The sequence below is a fragment of the Diadema setosum genome, chromosome 5 (genome assembly GCF_964275005.1).
Source record: "Diadema setosum chromosome 5, eeDiaSeto1, whole genome shotgun sequence".
Lineage (NCBI taxonomy): Eukaryota > Metazoa > Echinodermata > Echinoidea > Diadematoida > Diadematidae > Diadema > Diadema setosum.
In genome coordinates, this window is record NC_092689.1 from 12736606 (window position 1) to 12756032 (window position 19427).

General features: G+C 38.5%; 2 protein-coding genes across 2 annotated transcripts in view; one reads left to right on the forward strand and one right to left on the reverse strand.

The window, feature by feature from the left end:
- Window positions 1–19427, reverse strand: part of LOC140228524 (uncharacterized) — a 456303-nt gene that overhangs the window by 143676 nt on the left and 293200 nt on the right. The window contains exons 2-3 of the mRNA XM_072308758.1: window positions 9054–9171; window positions 5931–5983 (exon numbers count right to left, since the gene is read on the reverse strand). Of these exons, the coding sequence (XP_072164859.1) occupies window positions 5931–5983; window positions 9054–9171 (171 nt within the window). The remainder of the gene's footprint in view (window positions 1–5930; window positions 5984–9053; window positions 9172–19427) is intronic.
- On the forward strand, window positions 14330–18666 carry LOC140228389 (uncharacterized). The gene is made up of 4 exons (XM_072308609.1): window positions 14330–14637; window positions 16040–16341; window positions 17112–18015; window positions 18399–18666. The coding sequence occupies exons 1-4, from the start codon at window positions 14447–14449 to the stop codon at window positions 18664–18666; spliced, it is 1665 nt and encodes a 554-aa protein (XP_072164710.1). The 5' UTR covers window positions 14330–14446.

Consider the following 19427-nt stretch of genomic DNA (forward strand, 5'->3'; position numbering starts at 1 on the left):
ATATACGTTTTTAAATGAAACAGAATAAAGTTCAAGTTCAAGTTCCAGCTCAATAGTGATTGGTTATAATCTCTGCTATAAAAGAAAATTGGTTATTCATCTTTGTAGACATATGCAATAATTCGAAAATTATGCATATACTGTATCATCCATTATCTATGTTACAGAAGAAAATTTGGATAATCATCTTTTTATACACACACAGTAATCAGAAAATTATGCACACACTGAAGCTCACCTACACAGAAAGCAACAGCAGGAATAGAAATCAATACCAGCCATATGTCAGGACTATCTGCAGTATTAGTTTGCAGTTTGGCCAATAAAAGATGGGAAAACCGATTTGTCTAGCTGTAATGGGGAGACTAATCAATAGCAAGCTTGGCAAATATGGAGCCTTTATGGAGTCAATTAATTCTAATTGTTCTCAGCAATCAATTTACGTTGCAAATCATCTCTGTGCCCATGATCCACATAGATGTATAAAAGAATGAGAAGCTATATATACACTGTTTACACAGGTGGTGTGTTGACACTTTTAGCCATAAATTCTCCCAGGCTTTATAATCGGACATTGGTCAGGTACGATTAAAGAAAAAAAAAAATAGGCAGACAGATAGATAAACAGAAAATCCCAAATACATTTGGTATGAATGAATGGCAAGAATAGATGGAAGATAAACAGATAAACAGATAGACAGATAGATAGATAAAATTGTAGATAGATAGATAGATAGATAGATAGATAGACAGGATTATGGCTCATATATCTCCTTGCACTAATATCATGTAGACTCAAGTACATACTTTAGATATTGTTTGTATATTATAACCTACATAATATACCTCAAAAAGAAAACAGAGACATAAATATGACCAACTACAGAATATGATGTTCTATAATATATTCTACTCAATATAAAACATATCCACTGGATTATTTTTAGCCTTATGATTACACACCAATAACTATTTTCAAATACTGTGAATACAGTATTTGTGTGTTTATGGTATACAGAATGATCACAATAATATTAATGATAGTAATAATGATAATAATAATAATAATAACGGAGAGACTCTTATAAACGTACCAATGATAATTATAACAATAACACTGATAACAGTGTGAATTCATCTTAATCTACAAAGTCTACTTATCTACTCAGTATCATCCTCAGAGACAGTGAAGTCATGGGAATAATTAGTGTTATTTTAACCCGTTGAGGATGAGTCCCGAGTATATACTCGGGCAGGTGTCTAATGGGAAATGCGTGTGGTAGTAAAACCACACCGTCCTCAACAGGTTAATGTTATCAGTCCAGTTGAATATGTAAGGGATTAGTCCTGCTAATTTGAAGAGAGAATATATATCTCTTGAACTAAGAAACACTTGTATTCACAGTTTAAGTTACCATATGGAGATCAGTACATCAATACACAAAAACAAAATGGAGTGATCATATCAAATTCCACATGTACATGAATTCTGGGTTGGTTGCCACTTAAACTACATGTTAAGAAGCTTCCAGCTATAAGTAAACATGAATGACATTCTACCAAGCCAGTGCTATGTCATGAAATAATTGTAAATTGATGCCACTCGATAAAGATAACGACAACACTATGCAGGTATACTGCTACACTACCACAGCTGAAATGGGAGATCATGTTGCATGTATTACATTTTATCATTACTGTTGCTACCCTCACATAGACCATTCCAGCTAGTGTTTCTTACCTTAAACATGTGACCTCATTTCACTTCACCTCCACCCTTAAGCAGTAGCTCCAAGACCACCAACATGTTCTATTCCTTTTCTTTCTCCTTATCAACAAGTTTTACTTTCCTTGAGTATGTTTTTCCGCATTGGTGTTCATTCCAAACGTTTTTCCCATTGCGTGCATATTCCACATCTATGACAGTCATGAAAGTGACCGACAGTATTTTATCTCCCAAGGGAAGTGCCTTCAGTGAAGTCTGTTAGATGTGGAATGAAATGCACTTATGTCCATAGACCTAATTTACTCACTCTTTCAAACTGATGGTGCTAGTCTTAGTTCAAGCATGCAGTTACACAGATAAGAAAAGAAAAACACTGTTTGTGTGTTGCTGCATTTAATGAAATCAAACTTAATGAAAGCTTCACCTCAAATGTTTGTTTATATCTTGCCCTTTATAAATATATGTTCATACTTGTACATTTATGTGCAAAAATGCAGAAAGATAGACAGATAGAGGGAGAGAAAGAGAAAGAGAGAGAGAGAGAGAGAGAGAGAGAGAGGGAGAAGACATCTTTATTTACCATCTGTATCCTTTACGCTGTTCTCGATTCTAACTGTCTAAATATATCCATCTCTACCCGTTTTTTTTTTTATTAGTTTGTTTGCTTTCTAATTCTTGAATTAACTTTTTCTTTTTCTGACCTACTTTCTATGAAATCAGATAACCTCGTACCATTGATTTTACTGATACAGTCCTTGTGAGATCATGAAATTGATTATTCAGTCATCAATATAGTAAATATATTATAAATATTATATGTTATTATCATAACATCAAATAACAACAGTAGGCCTAACTACCTATGTCTGCTGATACACTTATCACAAAGTTACTTGCACAAATGTCATAAAAGTTTGTACACATATCGGAACAGCAAGACCTTGGATTAAGTCAACAAAAAAATGACAAAAGACTAGGACAAGACTATAGGATGCTATCCCACTGAGCTGACACTCTCTGGTTCAAGCTTCCAACTGGGCAGCACGTGGGGCAGGATTAGACTTGACTGGCCAGGTGTTCAGAAAGTCAGTAAAAAAAATAATAATTAAATTACCAAAATCGTGCTCATAATCTTCATACTGCTGATGGTAATTACAAGAGCTTTAATCACACTCCGCTTGGATCCTCTATGAGAATTTTGAATTTTTTTTACTTTTTTTTTAAACCATGATTAAAATGGAAGTGATCAATGTTTCATATCTGTGGTGATAGTAGACTTAATTGGTAACGTCTGCTCTCTTCAGCATTAGTAACAGGAGCAATACTATTATCAGAGTTGTAGTTGTACAGATACTGTACTAATATGTATTACTGTCATTTTGTTTATATTGCATTTATCTCCACAAAGGTTCACTCATACATAGTTAAATCCAGCTACACATAACCTATGCTGTCACCGAATATGTCCCCTGGAAAGTAAGGCAATGACACTTGACTTGGCATTCCTTATCAATATTGAAACAGGCAGAGTGTCTTGCTGCTAGGCATTCTATCATTCAAACATAATCCTATTCAAAATGAAATCCAATGTATTACTTCCTAGATTCTGAATTTGAATTCATTCTGCATCTGTAAACAAAATCAGTTTCATGGAGGAAATTGAGGGTAGTCCACTTAAATATGGTTGATATGTAAAAAGAGACAACTCCAAGTTCTACATTGGATTTCAAAATCAATGATGAGGTACAAGTTGTACAGTACTGGGCCCTGAATTGTAGAGCACCTCATTGATTGAACAGCACCGCAACTGCAGCTAACACACAAGTGTGAGACATCATAAATGCAGCAGTACGGGACTTCAGTTGTTGCTATGGTGAATGCAATTAGGAAACTGGGGCCCCATTACTATGAAATGGGGCCCTATTTCTGTACACTTACAGCAGGCCAGTTTAAAAAGAATGCTAAACTTGTCTGTGCAGGTAAGATGAGACCTTCACTACAAATTATTTTCCCTTTGGTATCAACTTTCATTGCCTGACACTATATATTCTCCTCTGCTATACAATTCATTTGAATGGACTACTAAAGCCATAGAAATGGTAATACATAGTAGGATGTATGACATACATGTATCTATTACTCCTGACATGTTCAATTTCACTGTCCCATTAAAACCTTCTTGCATGATAACGTATCTCCTCCTTTAAGCTATCAACTGAGGCTGCTCCTCTCCTGCTGTGGCTACCACGCGCCTCTTGCATACCACTAATTGGGGACGGAATTCCATCTTCTCCGACCGGAGGAGACAGCATGGGGGGAGAGACTGCAAGGTGTACCATCAAAGCCGGGCCTCCCATCTTCCCTAACCCCCCCCCCCCTCCCTCCTTCTACCTCTGCGGTCTGATGACATGCCTCGGGTGTACAATGACCCATCTGTGGGGCAGAGCGGGGAGGGTGTTTTGGGAGGGAAAATGGCTTGTAATCTCCAATCGATCCGCAATGATATCTTCATTCAGAGATGTCCCCTCGAATAAAGCATGAGATGAGACATGAGGTCCGTGCAAGTCTTCAAGGGGAATACAGGTTGAATCCAGCTCTACCTTTAGAGGTGAGGGCCTCCAAGTAAAAGGGCAATATATGGAACCCCACATTTTTTCTTTAAGGGGAGGGGCTTTGCCATCTTATTCTGTAAAATCAGAGAGATTAAACAGAACCTTAGGTTGATATGCTGCTTTACTTTTTCAGGTAGATTGGATTTTCTTGCTAGATTTTTCCTCCCTTTGCAGCAACTGGCAACTGCAAAGCAGATGTACAGTAAAAGCATGACAACAAGAAGAGAAATTATATTTGGTAATTCCTTTCAAGTTTTCATGAAAACTAAATGAGTCTTTTAAAATTAACTGGGAAGTGCAACTGAATGACAAATTTGAATATTTGGAACACATTTGCAGAATAATGTTACAACACAAATATGAATTTGAATGCAGAGATAACATTGAGCCTAATAACACTGAACTAAAGATGCCTCCCTTCATTCTAGAACCTGTATATCGAGTTAAAAATTTAATTCAAATATCCTGAAAATTAGAGGGCATATCCATCACATAATGGAATGGTGTTACAGAAGAGATATGCCAAAAATCCATATCATCTGTACATTGTACGTTCCATACATAACATTTGAATTCATTGTTTTCCATATTTCTTTCTGATTGTATTAATCTACCACTAGCACTAGCTGGAGCCATTAAGGCTCAGTGGGAGGGAAAAGACCACAGACTCTAAATTCTGAGGTCCTTGGATGAAGTCCACTGGAACGCAGGCAGTTCCACCTCTAGGCAAGGCACTTTATTCTGGTTGCCTTCAGAAAAGCATTAAAGCTGTCAATCTCTTGAAAAGTAGCATGTTTGAAAGCAATGGGAGTGGTAAATGCTCTGTACATCTACCAAACAACTGGAATTGAATCTTGAGTGGTCAAGTCATGGGGATGTTGCATCGTACTGTCATGCAGAGATGATGTGCCACCCAATTCATTCGGTCCTGAGTCCACATATCAGACTGGGGACCTGTGACGACCCAAAGCTCCGAGCCAATCAGAACTATGAACACAAGAACCTGGCATGTAGACACAGACTGGCTTTCTTGTTTGGATGGCAGCCACTGAAGGCAAATCTGGTATACTGCCCTCTAGTGGCACAAAGCTGCAGCTATTGGGGGATCTCCCATCCACATATCACAGACCCAATGGCTTTCACAGTACACTATGTTTCATCATTTACCAACAGCAGAACAGTCATGACTGTTTACAGTCTTACATAGTCACCGATTTTGTTCTTCTATTTCTATGTTATAAACAGCTGCAAAAGAGAGAGAAGAAAAAAAGAAGAAAAAAAATCCCCAGCCCTTATGATTACATGAAAAATTGGACAGTTAAGATGAGAAAACCACTAGTTCAAGTTCAAGTTCAAGTTGATTTATTTCATTTCCAACAAACAAAATAATTGGAAGTACAATGAAACATTTGTAGGCACAGATGTCAGAAAATCAGTACCACAATGCAATGAACAGAAATGAATGTCAATATACTTGTATCATGGATATATACGTATAGACTATCAGTTGAGAGTCAGGACATTAACCCTACAGGAAGTCTGCAGAGTCAACGCCCTTCTAGCGCTCAGCTCACTAAACATCGCCCGCTTACCATATGATTTGTCGTCCGTGGTGACGGGTTGATCCCTGCGACTTTCTCGTTTGCTGAAGAGGGAGATAAAAAAAAAAAAATATTAAAAAAGAGGAAAGAAGACAAATCAATTTGATAATGATAGAATAGAGACGACATCTTCCTTGCAGACGGACAAAATTTGATAAAGTACCGCAACGTCATTACGGCACATTTAGCAAATGTCATAACTCCTCATCCTTGAAGGAAAGAACAGTTGTTCTCGAGTGGAATGAACATTTGATGCAGGAAGTTATTTATCTTTACAGGGGTGAGGGCTCCCTCTGGATGTTTATATTATGAAAGTGTCACCGCAACTCATGTGCATATCCTCAGGAATGTTAAATTCAGAAAAACATTGCACGATGCCTGATTACACTACAAAGCAAGGAAAAGAGAGAAAAAAGGAGATAGAATTGAAATGGGGATTGACTGTCTGATTGACGCAGAGATAAAAGAGAGAGATCAAATTAACAGGAAGTAGATATGCTACATTAAATGGCAACTGAAATGGACATATGTAGGAAAAGAATGACATGAAGCAGAGACCGGAGAGAAACAGAGAACCTGTGACAAGCGGAAACAACATTAAGATGAAGATGCAAACGGTTGGATGAAACTTGACAGACAAATTGAAAAAAAAAAGGTGGATGAACACAACTGAAGCAGAAAGAAAATGAGGATAGAGAGAATTAAGAAGGAAGAAGGATTGATAGGAGAGGTAACCCAGAGAAAAGTAAATTGGAAAAACAAATGAAAAAGATACCTGAAAAATTACGAGCAGACATAAAAGAGAAATAACCCAGCACCACAAGATCAAAAAAAAAAAAAAAAGAAGAAGAAGGGAAGAATGAAGAACAAACAAATAATATGGAAGAGGTAGAGGGGCAAACTGACAGAAGAACCGGAAATGAAAATAAAAGAAGAACACAATGAAGGAAAAGGAATATATAGAGACTTTGTGCATTCAACTCTGAAGCTCCGAGTGTCGGACGATTCATCTCCCTGGCTGATTGGGTGATTGACATTTTACAAAATGATGGCCATTGGAGTACCCCATCATTTACCTTCTGATGAGAGACATGGGTGCTATCAAATATAGCACTACTACCATCAGAAGACAGCCATCAGCTATTAACCCCTCTTCCTTACCAAAGCACACAAGCCTTCATTACAGTGTTAAGTCCAGCTTCACTATTGCTTGCATGTGATAGACTTGCAATATTCTGATTGTTTGGGAATTTTTCTTGTTGCAAAGTGGTTTTCTCTTTGAATGAAATTTAGGATGCCGATAAATCAAACACAAACTTATTTCCATAGTTTACTTGTAACTTTATATCGTTCAGTTACTCGACTGCTAGGAAGCAAAATCTCATGCTTCCATAGATTAACTTAGTAAAGCTAACATGAGATTATCTGTCTCTTTTCATCTGCACCTTGATGTAAGAGGGTTGTCACTAAGTAATAAATTGTATCAATTCATGTGACATTTGGCATTAAATTTGGCATTAAATACCTTATATCTTTTTGTTGGTTTGTTTTCTAAAGCCTGAGACAGTCAACTTGTCTCACAACATATTCAGTACACAAAGATAAAACACTTCTATGCACATTATGTATGTGACTTGGCCTTTAATCATTTCATATTTGACATGCCCTGTTTGATTTGTAATGGATTCGAAGACATTACTGGGGTGATTATGCTTCATATATGCCATCAAAATTTTCTAATGACCAATTAAACTCTGGGTTCTGGAAGTTACCTTCCACTCTACATACAATGTAAATTGTTGATTGCTTTGGTGACATTTACAATGTTGATTTCCCTCTTTCTTTTCAAGAAAGGGGTGCCAAGGGATATAAAATCATAATCATATCATATCATAAAAAAGGTCTTAGTAGCAATGGATATATTAGAGCAAAGCTGGCAGAATTTCTTTCTAACTGACTTATGATGTGAATTTTCAAACATCTTGGATCATCTGGATTAACGGACTCACATGAAATAAAAAGAAGACCATTTTTGGACCATCATTAATACTGCATGATCCATTTTTTTTATATTTTATTTCTATTTTCATTAATTTTCAGACCCATGACAAGAAAGAGACTTAACCCATACACATACACAGCAATTTTAGATTTTCCCATGCTTTCTACAGGTCCCAACAGACACTAAGAACGCAAGTGGTTGAACAAAGTTATGAAGAGTTGCTAGAAAAGTTTATAGGTGACACAGGACATGTCACTCTTGCAAGAGAAAATATTAATAAGGACACTGTTGTTTAAAACTGTGGTAACTTTGAAATAAATGGTGACTCTGCAATCAATGACAGCCACTGAGCAATTTTACAATTTTGATTGACATTGGAATTATGTTGCCATGGTACATGTAGCTGCCATTAACTGGAGATTTACCATTAATCTGTTGAGGACTAGTACCAATCATACTCAGGCAAGCGTTTATGGGAAATGCACGTGGTAGCAAAACCAGCCCATCCTCAACGGGTTAACTGCATGCAAGGGGGCTAAGACTGGTATTCTTGGAGGGCATCAATGCACCATGATAGCAGAAAGCAATTGGCTATTTCACCCTGGAGGGACTGAAGGAAGAAAGGAAGGAGAAGGTAAAGAAGGAGAGAAGGTATGACAGGTGGGTAAAGGGCAAGGAAGGGGAGTGGAAAAGGAAAGAATGAAGGGAAGAGAAAAGGATAGGTTGAAGGAGACGGGAAACATAGAATATGGGCAAGCAGAGTAGTAGGATGGCACACGAAAATTAACCTGTTGAGGACGAGTCCCGAGTATATTCCGGCAAGTGTCTATGGGAAATGCGTGTTGTAGCAAAATCAGCCCGTCCTCATTGGGTTAATAGGGGATGTTACACATAGAAATAAAAAAAAAAATTAAATAAAAAAAAAAACAACAGAAAGAAGGAGAGAGATTGAATGCCGGATGGAAGAAAAGGCTGGAGAAGGAAAGAGGGATGGAAAAGGATTATCAAACAGAGTGAAAAGGGAGCAGAAGAGGAGAGGGAAGATGGGGGTAAAGAGGAAGGCATAGCAAGGAGGGAGGGGGTGGAGAGTTGGTCCTGATCTTGACACTCACTGACTGCATCAATGACCTGAGAGAGAAGCACGCCATTGGCTATGTCAACCTGGAGGTCTGCGATGAAGTTGGACTGGCCAGCTTTTTCCAAGAAGTGGTTGGCCCAGTCTGTGTAGATCTGAAAGATACAACACAGAACATCTCAAGCAATTATTATCTACTTTTATAGTCACACTCCAGACAACTATTAATTTATACAGAACATAAAAATTCAAAATATCACATCACATCACTACCATAGTATTTATACTTTAACTTATGGCACACACGTAGAGTTAAAAAAAAGGTATCAACAAAACAAGTATAAAGCATTTCTTTTTCTGCCATGCAAGTCCAATGCTTGTTGTAAAGTTCGATGGTTATAATAATGCTATTAAGTAAATGGTTGACAGCAAGATTAGCAACATTGATTAATCTGTGTGAATACAAGGAAAATATAGATTAGGTCTTTTGTTTACATACAACATCTGTGAATACTTAGGACTGAAAAGCACAGGAATAACATGTGTATTTGAATGCATTTGCCATACAACAGAAAAACACATCCTAACCCCTCTGACGACCCCACCCCCATCATCTCCCAGTGATAATCAGGTCCAAAAAGAAGCTCCTCAAGTACACCGTGCCATAACTAGTGGCCTGGAAGTATCCTTGAGGGCTATAAAAGAAGTAGCAACATTCCCCATTGTAAACAAATCAATAAATCTCGTCGCCTGAAGTGCTGCTACTCCAGCGAATGCCCCGCAATGCCCGGCAATATGCGGCAAGCGTTGTCGCCACGGGGCCAGCCAAAAATATTGCTGAATGAAGCTTTGTTTGGGAAGCACTCGATCCTTGACAGCAAGAGGGAGAACTATCAATGGCTCGTGGGCGTTCACACCCTCCGCATCTCCTGCCGAGACCAATCTCACAAAAGTACCATCCTTCTCATCAATGAAGATGTACTCCTGCAATACTTACTTATTCTAGTCAGATATTGTCTCCTTATATCTAATTGTTTTGTGCTTAAATGTGTGTGCGTGTGTACGTGCGTGGAAGGGGGAAAGTTCAAAGTACAACAAACAACATAAAATAAGAATGAACAACAATTTGGAGGTGGTGAGTGCAGTACAAATATAATATCTTTTTTTTTTTCAAGAGCTGTTCAATCAAGGTATAAGAGAAGTGTGTATCATGAAAGTAACATGAAGGTCACTTGTACAGTATTTCTTCTGATAACATCCTCTACAAGCGTACATGATTAGGTTTCATCACTGTGCAAGATGTTTATCTTATGTTTGTTTGTTTTTTTCACTTTTCTCATGATTACTTGAAACTCCATCAATGTGCAGAACACCTAATCCTATGTCAATGTTGCATTGTCTGTGATATTATCACAACTATCGAATGAAATCAGAAGAGAAAATAGTATTAATATGAGAGTTATTCATTTATGGTGATCTGTGTAGTCCAGTCCCCTAAGAGGATTTTATTCTGTTTACAGGGTGCAAAGTTAATTGTGTATGGCCAGTTCTTATAGAAAATACCACACCCCCAGCATGGACAATGTATACATATCTCTGCCTATACAATGAGAGAAGACATTAAAAAAAAACAACACAAAAATCATTAAAACTCAAATGACCACACATCTGATGACATATGAATTGAACCCCCCCCCCAAAAAAAAAAAGGAGGTCAGCTTAACATCAAGAAAGGATAAATACTCCTTCTCCAAGAACTACAGAGATCAAGAGAAGTATGATAGCCCAGTAAGGACACTGGATATCTGACACCAATTGATATCTACTCTTCCAGTAAGTGTTGGAGTCAATGAGCAAAAAAGAAAACAAAAAGGAAAACCTCTAATTCACCACAAATTATTGTTCAAAGAGTTGTAAAACAGTAAATGAATATCAAGTTACAGGAAGAAATAGCGATGAATATATAGATAGATGGATAGAAAGATAGACCCAGAGGTAGATAGGATGATACATGTACTAATAGATGAATACATAGATCACCATCTTTGAAGTTTAGAAGCAGTCAAGCTTTAGGAGATTAAGTACATAAGCGAAATAAGTCCCTTAGACATAAATATTTCAATCAAACTGAAGGGTGTCGCATTTTCAGTCAAGATGTCAAACTTTCAATTTTGAACATTATATGTCAAATTTTCTATATACTTTCACATGATATGAATAGATTTCTTTCTTTACCCTGTAAATATGAAGTTATGCAGTAAACAAAAGTGAACCATGCATGTTTTTTATGTCTCTGCTGTCACTGATCTAGAGTAAAATTATGTTGCTATTGAATTTTCCTTCTTCAAAAGATAAAAAAGAACACATTTATGCCTCTGGTTGTCACTGTTCAAAGGTCTCTCATTTACAAAAGTTTAGGCTAATTCATTCATCCGGATTGTCTGATAGTCACTGAGTTAATGTTTTCTTCAATTTCTCCTCCACTTGCTAATGAAACAGGATGATTCTTTGATTCTGCTTCCAACAAAAAAAAAGGAAGAAAAAAATGACTGACAGGGAAGGGTCAATGAGGAAATAAACCTTGCATGGGGAAGAAAGGTCTCCATCACACAGTGTAAGCCAAAGGTTCTAGTGGCGTGTTTGCATGGGAAACACAATTAGCCCTGGTTGTATCAACAGTTGTGGGCACGTTGGAGAGGGTCCCTTAATGAAGGAAATGAGGATAGAATCAAATATTTGGTCATTCCTGGCAAACTCTTCAAGAGGATCTGACTGCAATTTATGATTTCAGGTGTTTTTTTTTCATGTTTCTTAACTCACAGCCCCCCCCCCCCTTTTTGACGTTGATATGCAGTGTAGATGCACCACGCACATTATGAGAATATGATGACCGAAGATATTGACAGTACTGGTATCCATTCACAAAACTTTGGGAGGTGAGGGGAGGGGCATATTTTCTTGCACAGCGATCACAGGCACTGTCTTACTATGATGAGTCATTTTGTAGGAGTAACAAAACGGTCCCTACCATGGCAATGGTCACATTCTATGCTTTATGACAGGACATATACACACAATGCTCACACAAATAAATGAGTGTGAACCAGGGCCGGCGGAGCATTTTCAAAAGTGGGGGGGGGGGGGGGGGGCACTTCCGGGTTTCATAAGCTAAAAAAAAAAAGAAAAAAGAAAGGTCTTCAGCGCAAAAACATAACCTTATCGCGCTCATACTTCAAGATTTCCATCTATTTCTTGTTAGTGCCACTTCTGGCTGAAAAAAAAAGTGGGGGGGGGGGCCCAAAGTGATGACACCTTATGTATTCCTTTGTATGGTGCACAAAAAGTGGGGGGGGGGGGCGGTTCCGCTGGCCATGAATGTAAGGCAGGTAGCAGAAACACAGCAGCTAAAAAAAAACTTTTATGAACTCATGGAAATGTTATAAAAGAACAGGTACATGAAACGTCAACTTTACTGTGCAGCTTGTTTACATTCTTTTTCAATCAGTTTCTAATTCTGTAATGAAAACAAATGCACTCTTTAACACTATATCTGTTCCACTCACAAGCCTACGTTGTACTCTCTAAAAAAAAAAAAAATCGAGTGAAAATATTCACTCTTAAAGGAGTGAATACAAAAAAGAGTGAATTTTGAGTTTAATTGGAGTGAATTTTGAGTGAAAATGTTCATTTTCACTCGTTTTGGAGTGACCTCAGGGATCACTCCTAAATCTTCGAGTGATCCTGAGGTCACTCCAAAATGAGTGAAAATGAACATTTTCACTCAAAATTCACTCCAATTTCACTCTAAATTCACTCTTTTTTGTATTCACTCTTTTAAGAGTGAACATTTTCACTCGATTTTTTTTTAGAGAGTAACTCACCCAGTTTTCAAAGCTTGCATCACTTTGAAATATAAGTGCACACACACATACATATACACACATATGTGACCGTGCACCTCAAAACGCACAAAAAGTCGCACGACCCGATTTTACGTGAGGACCAAAAATAGATGAAAAATGCCAACCAAGTCAATTTTCAGTTTTTTACATTTTCTGAAAGAGCAATCTTTCTTCTACATACTACCGAAATTTGGGATCATAAAACGCATGGGAAAGTTGTTTTTTTGCAGTTTTTCTAGAACACTTTTTTTCGGTCTGACGTAATCTTTCTCGGATTTGTGAACTCGGAGAGCGAGAATGCGTACTTCAGAACGGACGAAGAGCTAACGAATGCCGTAATATTCCAGCTATTTAGAACATCGTATAACACAAGTTTCCGGGCGATTTTGGTATCACAATGAAGCTTGAAGTTTCAAGAATATGATTTCAGCAAAATATTTTGAAGAGCAGCGATGAGAAAGCAAGCAAAAGCTGATTTCTAAGCTAGTCTATGCTGGCGAAAATGAAATACCGTTGCTAGGGCTTTCGCTATTTCGAGCGCTGATTGGCTGCCTTTCGAGCTCGCCTCTCAAGGATCAGCTGGCGTGCGAAATGAAATGTTGCCAGCTTAACATGTAGTAGATTGATGTTATAATAATTGCAATATCAAGGCAATTAATGGTTTGAAATGAATAAAAATAAATTCATTAGTATTTAAAAGTTATTTTAATAACAAATTTAAATTCATAACTTGGAATTAGAGGAGTTTTGACCGTGAAGAAAAATTGTACTTTTGTCTTTTGCCCGCCATGTTTATTTCCGCTTTCTCGTGACTAACGCGTAAACATACATCGGCTCAGTCAATACGTGTTACTTTTGTACCTGGATTTTGACGTCGTGTTTTGATACATTGTGCCTTTTGCTGTCAGCATTACCGTTGATATCACTACTTTAGATTATCTCGCACGTAAGTCATTTCTTAATCTGCGTGTAATTAGACACAATTTGAGTAGCAATGCCGGTCGTTTTCCCGAACGATCGGCCGCAGTGCGGTGGACCGCCGCCGCCGGGTGCGGGCAGGAGAACTGCAGCAACGAACTCTGCCCTGAGTGACGCCCGGGTGGCTCGGGCATTGAACGAGGGGTTGCGCAGCCTCGATCCCGCTGACCAGAGGAATCTCTCTGCACTGGTAACGGAAATGTTTGGACGTTGTGGAAGCGATGACATCTCTGCTGAGGACCCCGATAGCAGCTACGAAGATGAGGAAAGTGAGGACGACACTGAGCCTGAGGCGATGGACATTGATGATGACGTTAATGAACATGAAGCTGTTCAACCTGAACTAGTTGTAGAGAACGCTGACTACAACCCTGCTGTAACCGACTTGGTAGAAGAAATCATGGACTGCTGTGAAGTACCATGGGTGTCAGAGGACAGCAACGTGGAGCTCCATCTGATTGAGAACTTTGATAAGTGTACTTGTACTACCAGGCAGGAACCGTGCATCAAGCAGTTCGACACTTCATTCGTTCTGCAGCTTCGGGCGCAGATGGTGGACAGTGCTCTTACCACCGAGGGCCGCAAAATGTTCATCATGGGACGAATTAGTGCCGTGATGCAATGCGGCAAGATGACAGTTAGCAGCAAGCGTTTGGAGCAGAAAGAACGTCAGCGAGCCCGTGTTCTCTACAGCATTGAGGGATTCAGAGTATGCCGGCCGACTTTCATGTTCATGCATAGGTAAATTGAATCCTATTCCTATCAAGACACATAAATTTACTAATGTGCGCACTTACACACACATAGCCCGACCAGACGCTGTTCTGTACGCTGTGCGAATAAAGTGCTACTTACAGCGACTGGGCTGTGTATTGTTATTACATACAATACATGTATGCCTAGCTACTGTCACTACTGTACGGTAGATTACATATTGTAGACGTTCTACATGACACGTTCCCCTTCTTTAGACCGTAGCACTTGTAGATGTGACTGAAAGATTGGTAGAATACATTGGTTGGTACATGTAGATTCTACATACATGTATGCTTTCGTTTTTAGGTCATTTTCTCTTTACTTTCTACAAGAAGTACAACTGTAGCCTGTAGAACTCTAGAAAGGTCTAACGTTAGATGTTAGAAGAGGCATTTTGTTAATGAGTGGTAAAATACATGCAGCAATCAACACTCCACTGTGTACGTGATGATTTGCTGAATTGTCAGTTACAATAGAGCAATTTTACTTTTATGTACAGTTTCAAAAATATCCAAAGTAAGCAGACTGCAAATACCACAAACGTGTATGTTATATGTGCACTATTTAGGTTGTCAAAATGATTGTTTGCTGCAGTTTGATGTAAGGATATACTTTAGATAGAATCTAGGGCTATAAAGGAACATGTACAGGATGTACAACCTGTACAATTGTAAACAATGCTCTTCAGTATAATGGATTGAATACATGATGAATTTTATCGTGATTGCAATATTTACACAAGGAATAAATCATGTCCACAGACTTAAAGGCAGAGCATAAGTACAGTTGATCAGTTCACGCTGGTGATATTCTTCATTTTATTTGCCTTTAATGAATAGTGTTGAAGTGTCTTTGAATGTTAGGTTTGACTCTCGTACAATACACACAAACATTCACATGTTAGTTATTGGAGCAACACATAAAAGTGTTGTTCCCATGAGGAAACACTTTGAAGCTTTTAGGACTTGCAAAATACAGTGTTTATACTCTCAAGAGTCATATTCTACAGCTTTGAAACAGTGCTATGTCCACTGCAATTGTACAGTATGAATGAACAAAAGATTGCCAACATCTGCACTTTGATGTTTTGGTTGAATACAAGTACATGTACTGTGTCTACGGTGTAGCCATATACCAGCTTGCATAGTGAAGAGCATGGACTAGTAGTTGATATACAGTATAGAAGTTTTTTTTTATTTTTTTTTTATTTCAAAACTATTTTGTATACCATATTACAGGGGAATAATTGTAATAATTTCAAATCAAAGTAATTATACAAAACTTCAGATGTACGGATGTGTTGATTCTTTGAGCAATGATTTAAATACTGATGTCTTCTGAAGTTGTTAATGAAGATCTTTGTTTTCTTTTTCCTCTTTCTACTCAGCATTGGTGATACTCAACTGCGCAGCATAACCAAGTCTTACCTGGCAAAGGGAGCAGTTCCTCCTTCAAAGGCGTCAGGTGGCATCAACAAGCTGGCACTCAGCATCGAGGACATACAACGGATCATAGCCTACATTGTCAATTATGGAGAGCAGCAGGGTATGGTGATTCCTGGGCGAGTGAGTGGGGTAAACAGCACCGATCCCCGCATACGGCTACTACCGTGCAACATTACAAAGTCGTCAGTATGGAGAAGCTACAAGAAGGCCATCAGTGACCAGAATGCTGAAAGAGTGTCAGCAGGTACAGTGTAGCTTATGTTTTAACTTGATTTCATTCATAATAGTTACTGTACTGTTCACCTTTGGTACTTCACTATTGCAAGCAGTGATTTTAAAAAGTTCAAGATAAATTGTATATCACATTTCAGGCACATGTGTAGGTCAGTTAATACACATGTATTTCACAAAGCATCCTTCCATATAAAGATTCTGTAATAAAGCCTTAGACTTATAAGGAGATATCACTATTTGCCACTAAACTATATCTACAATTATAGGCTAGAAACATTTTTATTATAACTCTACGTTGTATTCTTCACATTTTGTGTATTCAACTCTACGTTGTATTCTTCACATTTTGTGTATTCAACAATACTTGTCATTAATTATATTGCTTCAAAGTTTTTCATACATTGTATGTGCGTTGGTTGTTTCTATCCCAAACTCACATTTAAAAACTATTTTGAAGCACTAAAGTTGGGTTCTGGTTTCATCGGTGCATGGTAACTACCAATACCTTAAAAGTCTTTGCGTAATATGCAAGGTATATTGTATGGGGCATTTTTCTTTTCTTTTTTTCTTTCAGATTTTTTCCACAAAATGCTCATTTACCATACTGTACTAAATGACTCAAACAATCCAAGATTGTAACACTGGAATATAATTCAGAGAAGCGTTTCTTTTCTAGTATTCTTTTCCCCATTGTTACATATTGAATTGTAGTTTATAAATTCAAAGTTATATTCATATACATTTTAATGTATGTTCATTTGCTTTTTGTGTGTCTTTCAGGTCTCGGCGGCTTCAGGATCGCCAGCTACAGGTCCTTCTTGAACTTATGGGACCAATACTGTCCGTTCGTGATGACTACACGCCCCCAGTCAGACCTCTGCTGGCAGTGCCAGCAGAACAGTGCTGCTGTGTACAACAGTGCCAACTTAGATGAGGACACCAAACTCAGTCGCCTTCGGAAACAGCAGGACCATCTTGCACACGTCGCCGCAGAACGGAACCTGTATCGCGAGATGGTTGGCAATGCTCAGAACGCTGTCAATCAGAAACCAGCTGGTGAAGCTCCTGCAGCCCCTGAAGTCATGCACTACAGTTTTGATTATGCACAACAAATGCATTTTCCTTCAGATCCCATGCAGCCAGGACCCATTTACTTTTTGTGTCCGCGGAAGTGTGCATTGTTTGGGATTGTTTGTGATGGAACAAATGAACAGGTGAACTATCTCATCGATGAAGGGATGCAAAGCAGCAAGGGATCAAACTCTGTCATCAGCTACCTGCACGACTTCTTCAGGAATTATGGAATGGGTGAGAGGACAGCTCATCTTCACTGTGACAATTGTGGTGGCCAAAACAAGAATCGTTTTGTAATGTGGTATCTTGCTTGGCGCACGCTCTGTGGACTGCATCATGAGATTTCCATAAATTTCATGGTGCCCGGACACACAAAGTTCTCTCCGGACCGCGGGTTCGGGCTCATCAAGCATCGGTACAAGCGGCAACTTGTCAGCAGTCTACAGGACCTCAGTGATATGGTGTCGGACAGCTCTGTCAGCGGTTACAACATCCCACGGCTTGTCGGTATGGAGGATGGCAGTGTCATTGTTCCCACATACGACTGGCAGACCTTCCTGAGCCCCTACTTCTCAGCACTACCAGGGATCAAGCAGTTCCACCATGTCAGGTATTGTATTTTGTAACAATTGCACTTACAAAATCATTGCATTTACAGATAAACCCGTGATGGTTACTTCTTGATTACAATGAAACTAATCTTCTTAAAGAATTATGCACCTCCGATAAAATTGACTGAAAATATGACACTCTACTACAAATGCATATAGAATTCAATGATTTCCATTCGTCAATCATCAACATACTGAGATTTTTGTTCTGACAGGTCTTTATGGAAATTAGATTAAAAAATTTTCTTGCATAGGCCCCCTTTTTTTTACATTATTCCCTTCTATACAATATAATTTAAATTTTCCACATTCCTTTTTGTATATCCTGTGATGGCATGACTCTTTGATCAATTAATTTTTCTTTTTCCATCATTATTTTCAGGTTCAATGCCGATCACCCAGGAGTCGCATTCGTCAAAGTCTATCCCAGCGACAACGAGAAAGCGATCCAGCTGCTACGTTCGGTTAGCCACCTACCGCCAGCAGAACTTCCTGAGCCGATCCCCCCACCTGGTCTCACCCAAGCTCGAATGGAGTACCTGTACAAGAGCATCCGTGAGTTCTGCACAGCGTCAACCCGTGACACCGTGTGCCCTGCTCCTCCGCAGTCATCTAAGGTCAGCGTGGATGAGGACTTGACCGAAGAATGAGGACACACTAGCATCCTATCCCCATTCCATTACCAGAGCTTCCTTGGCTGATTGCCCACCTGGTCTCACCCAAGCTGGAATTGAGTACCTCCACAAGAACATCTAGGAATTCTGCATGGAGGCAACCTGTGTCTCTGTGTGCTGTGGTCCTCTGCAGTCATCTGAACCCGATATAGATGAGGATCCATTATTTGAAGAATGATGTCTCAAATGGAACCCTTCATGAATGACTATTATGAGTGAATGTTTTGAAAGTCTTGTTCCTCTATCTCTTGTGAATATCTACAGACAGAGCTGGCAATGATTTTCATCCACTGTAGCAACTGATGGTTTGGTTAAAACAGAACTCCATTTCTTTTTGTGTATTTTTGTTTGCATAATAGAATTTTTAACCTGCTTACTACAGTAATGGTAAATTTCACATTTTTTGCCATCATGCCAACAGATAGACATTTAAATTCGAACCTGGCACGTCGTATTCATTTTTTTTCTTAATACTTTAGTCTTGCCATCTACAGTTACCGTACTAGTTAGGAGGTCTGTTCGCTTATGATAAATCTTGCCTTAAAACTGACCGTGCAATAGCTGCAATTCTATAGTGTGATCAGTTTACATGTACATGTACCTGCTATTATGTCGTTATATTGAAGTATGGAACATTAACTGTATTCAACCCCAAACTTTTCATTTGTGGAGTTTGACACAAGAATTACATTGTTAGAGTTTTTCAGATAGATTTTGGAGATATTCATTTATCATTA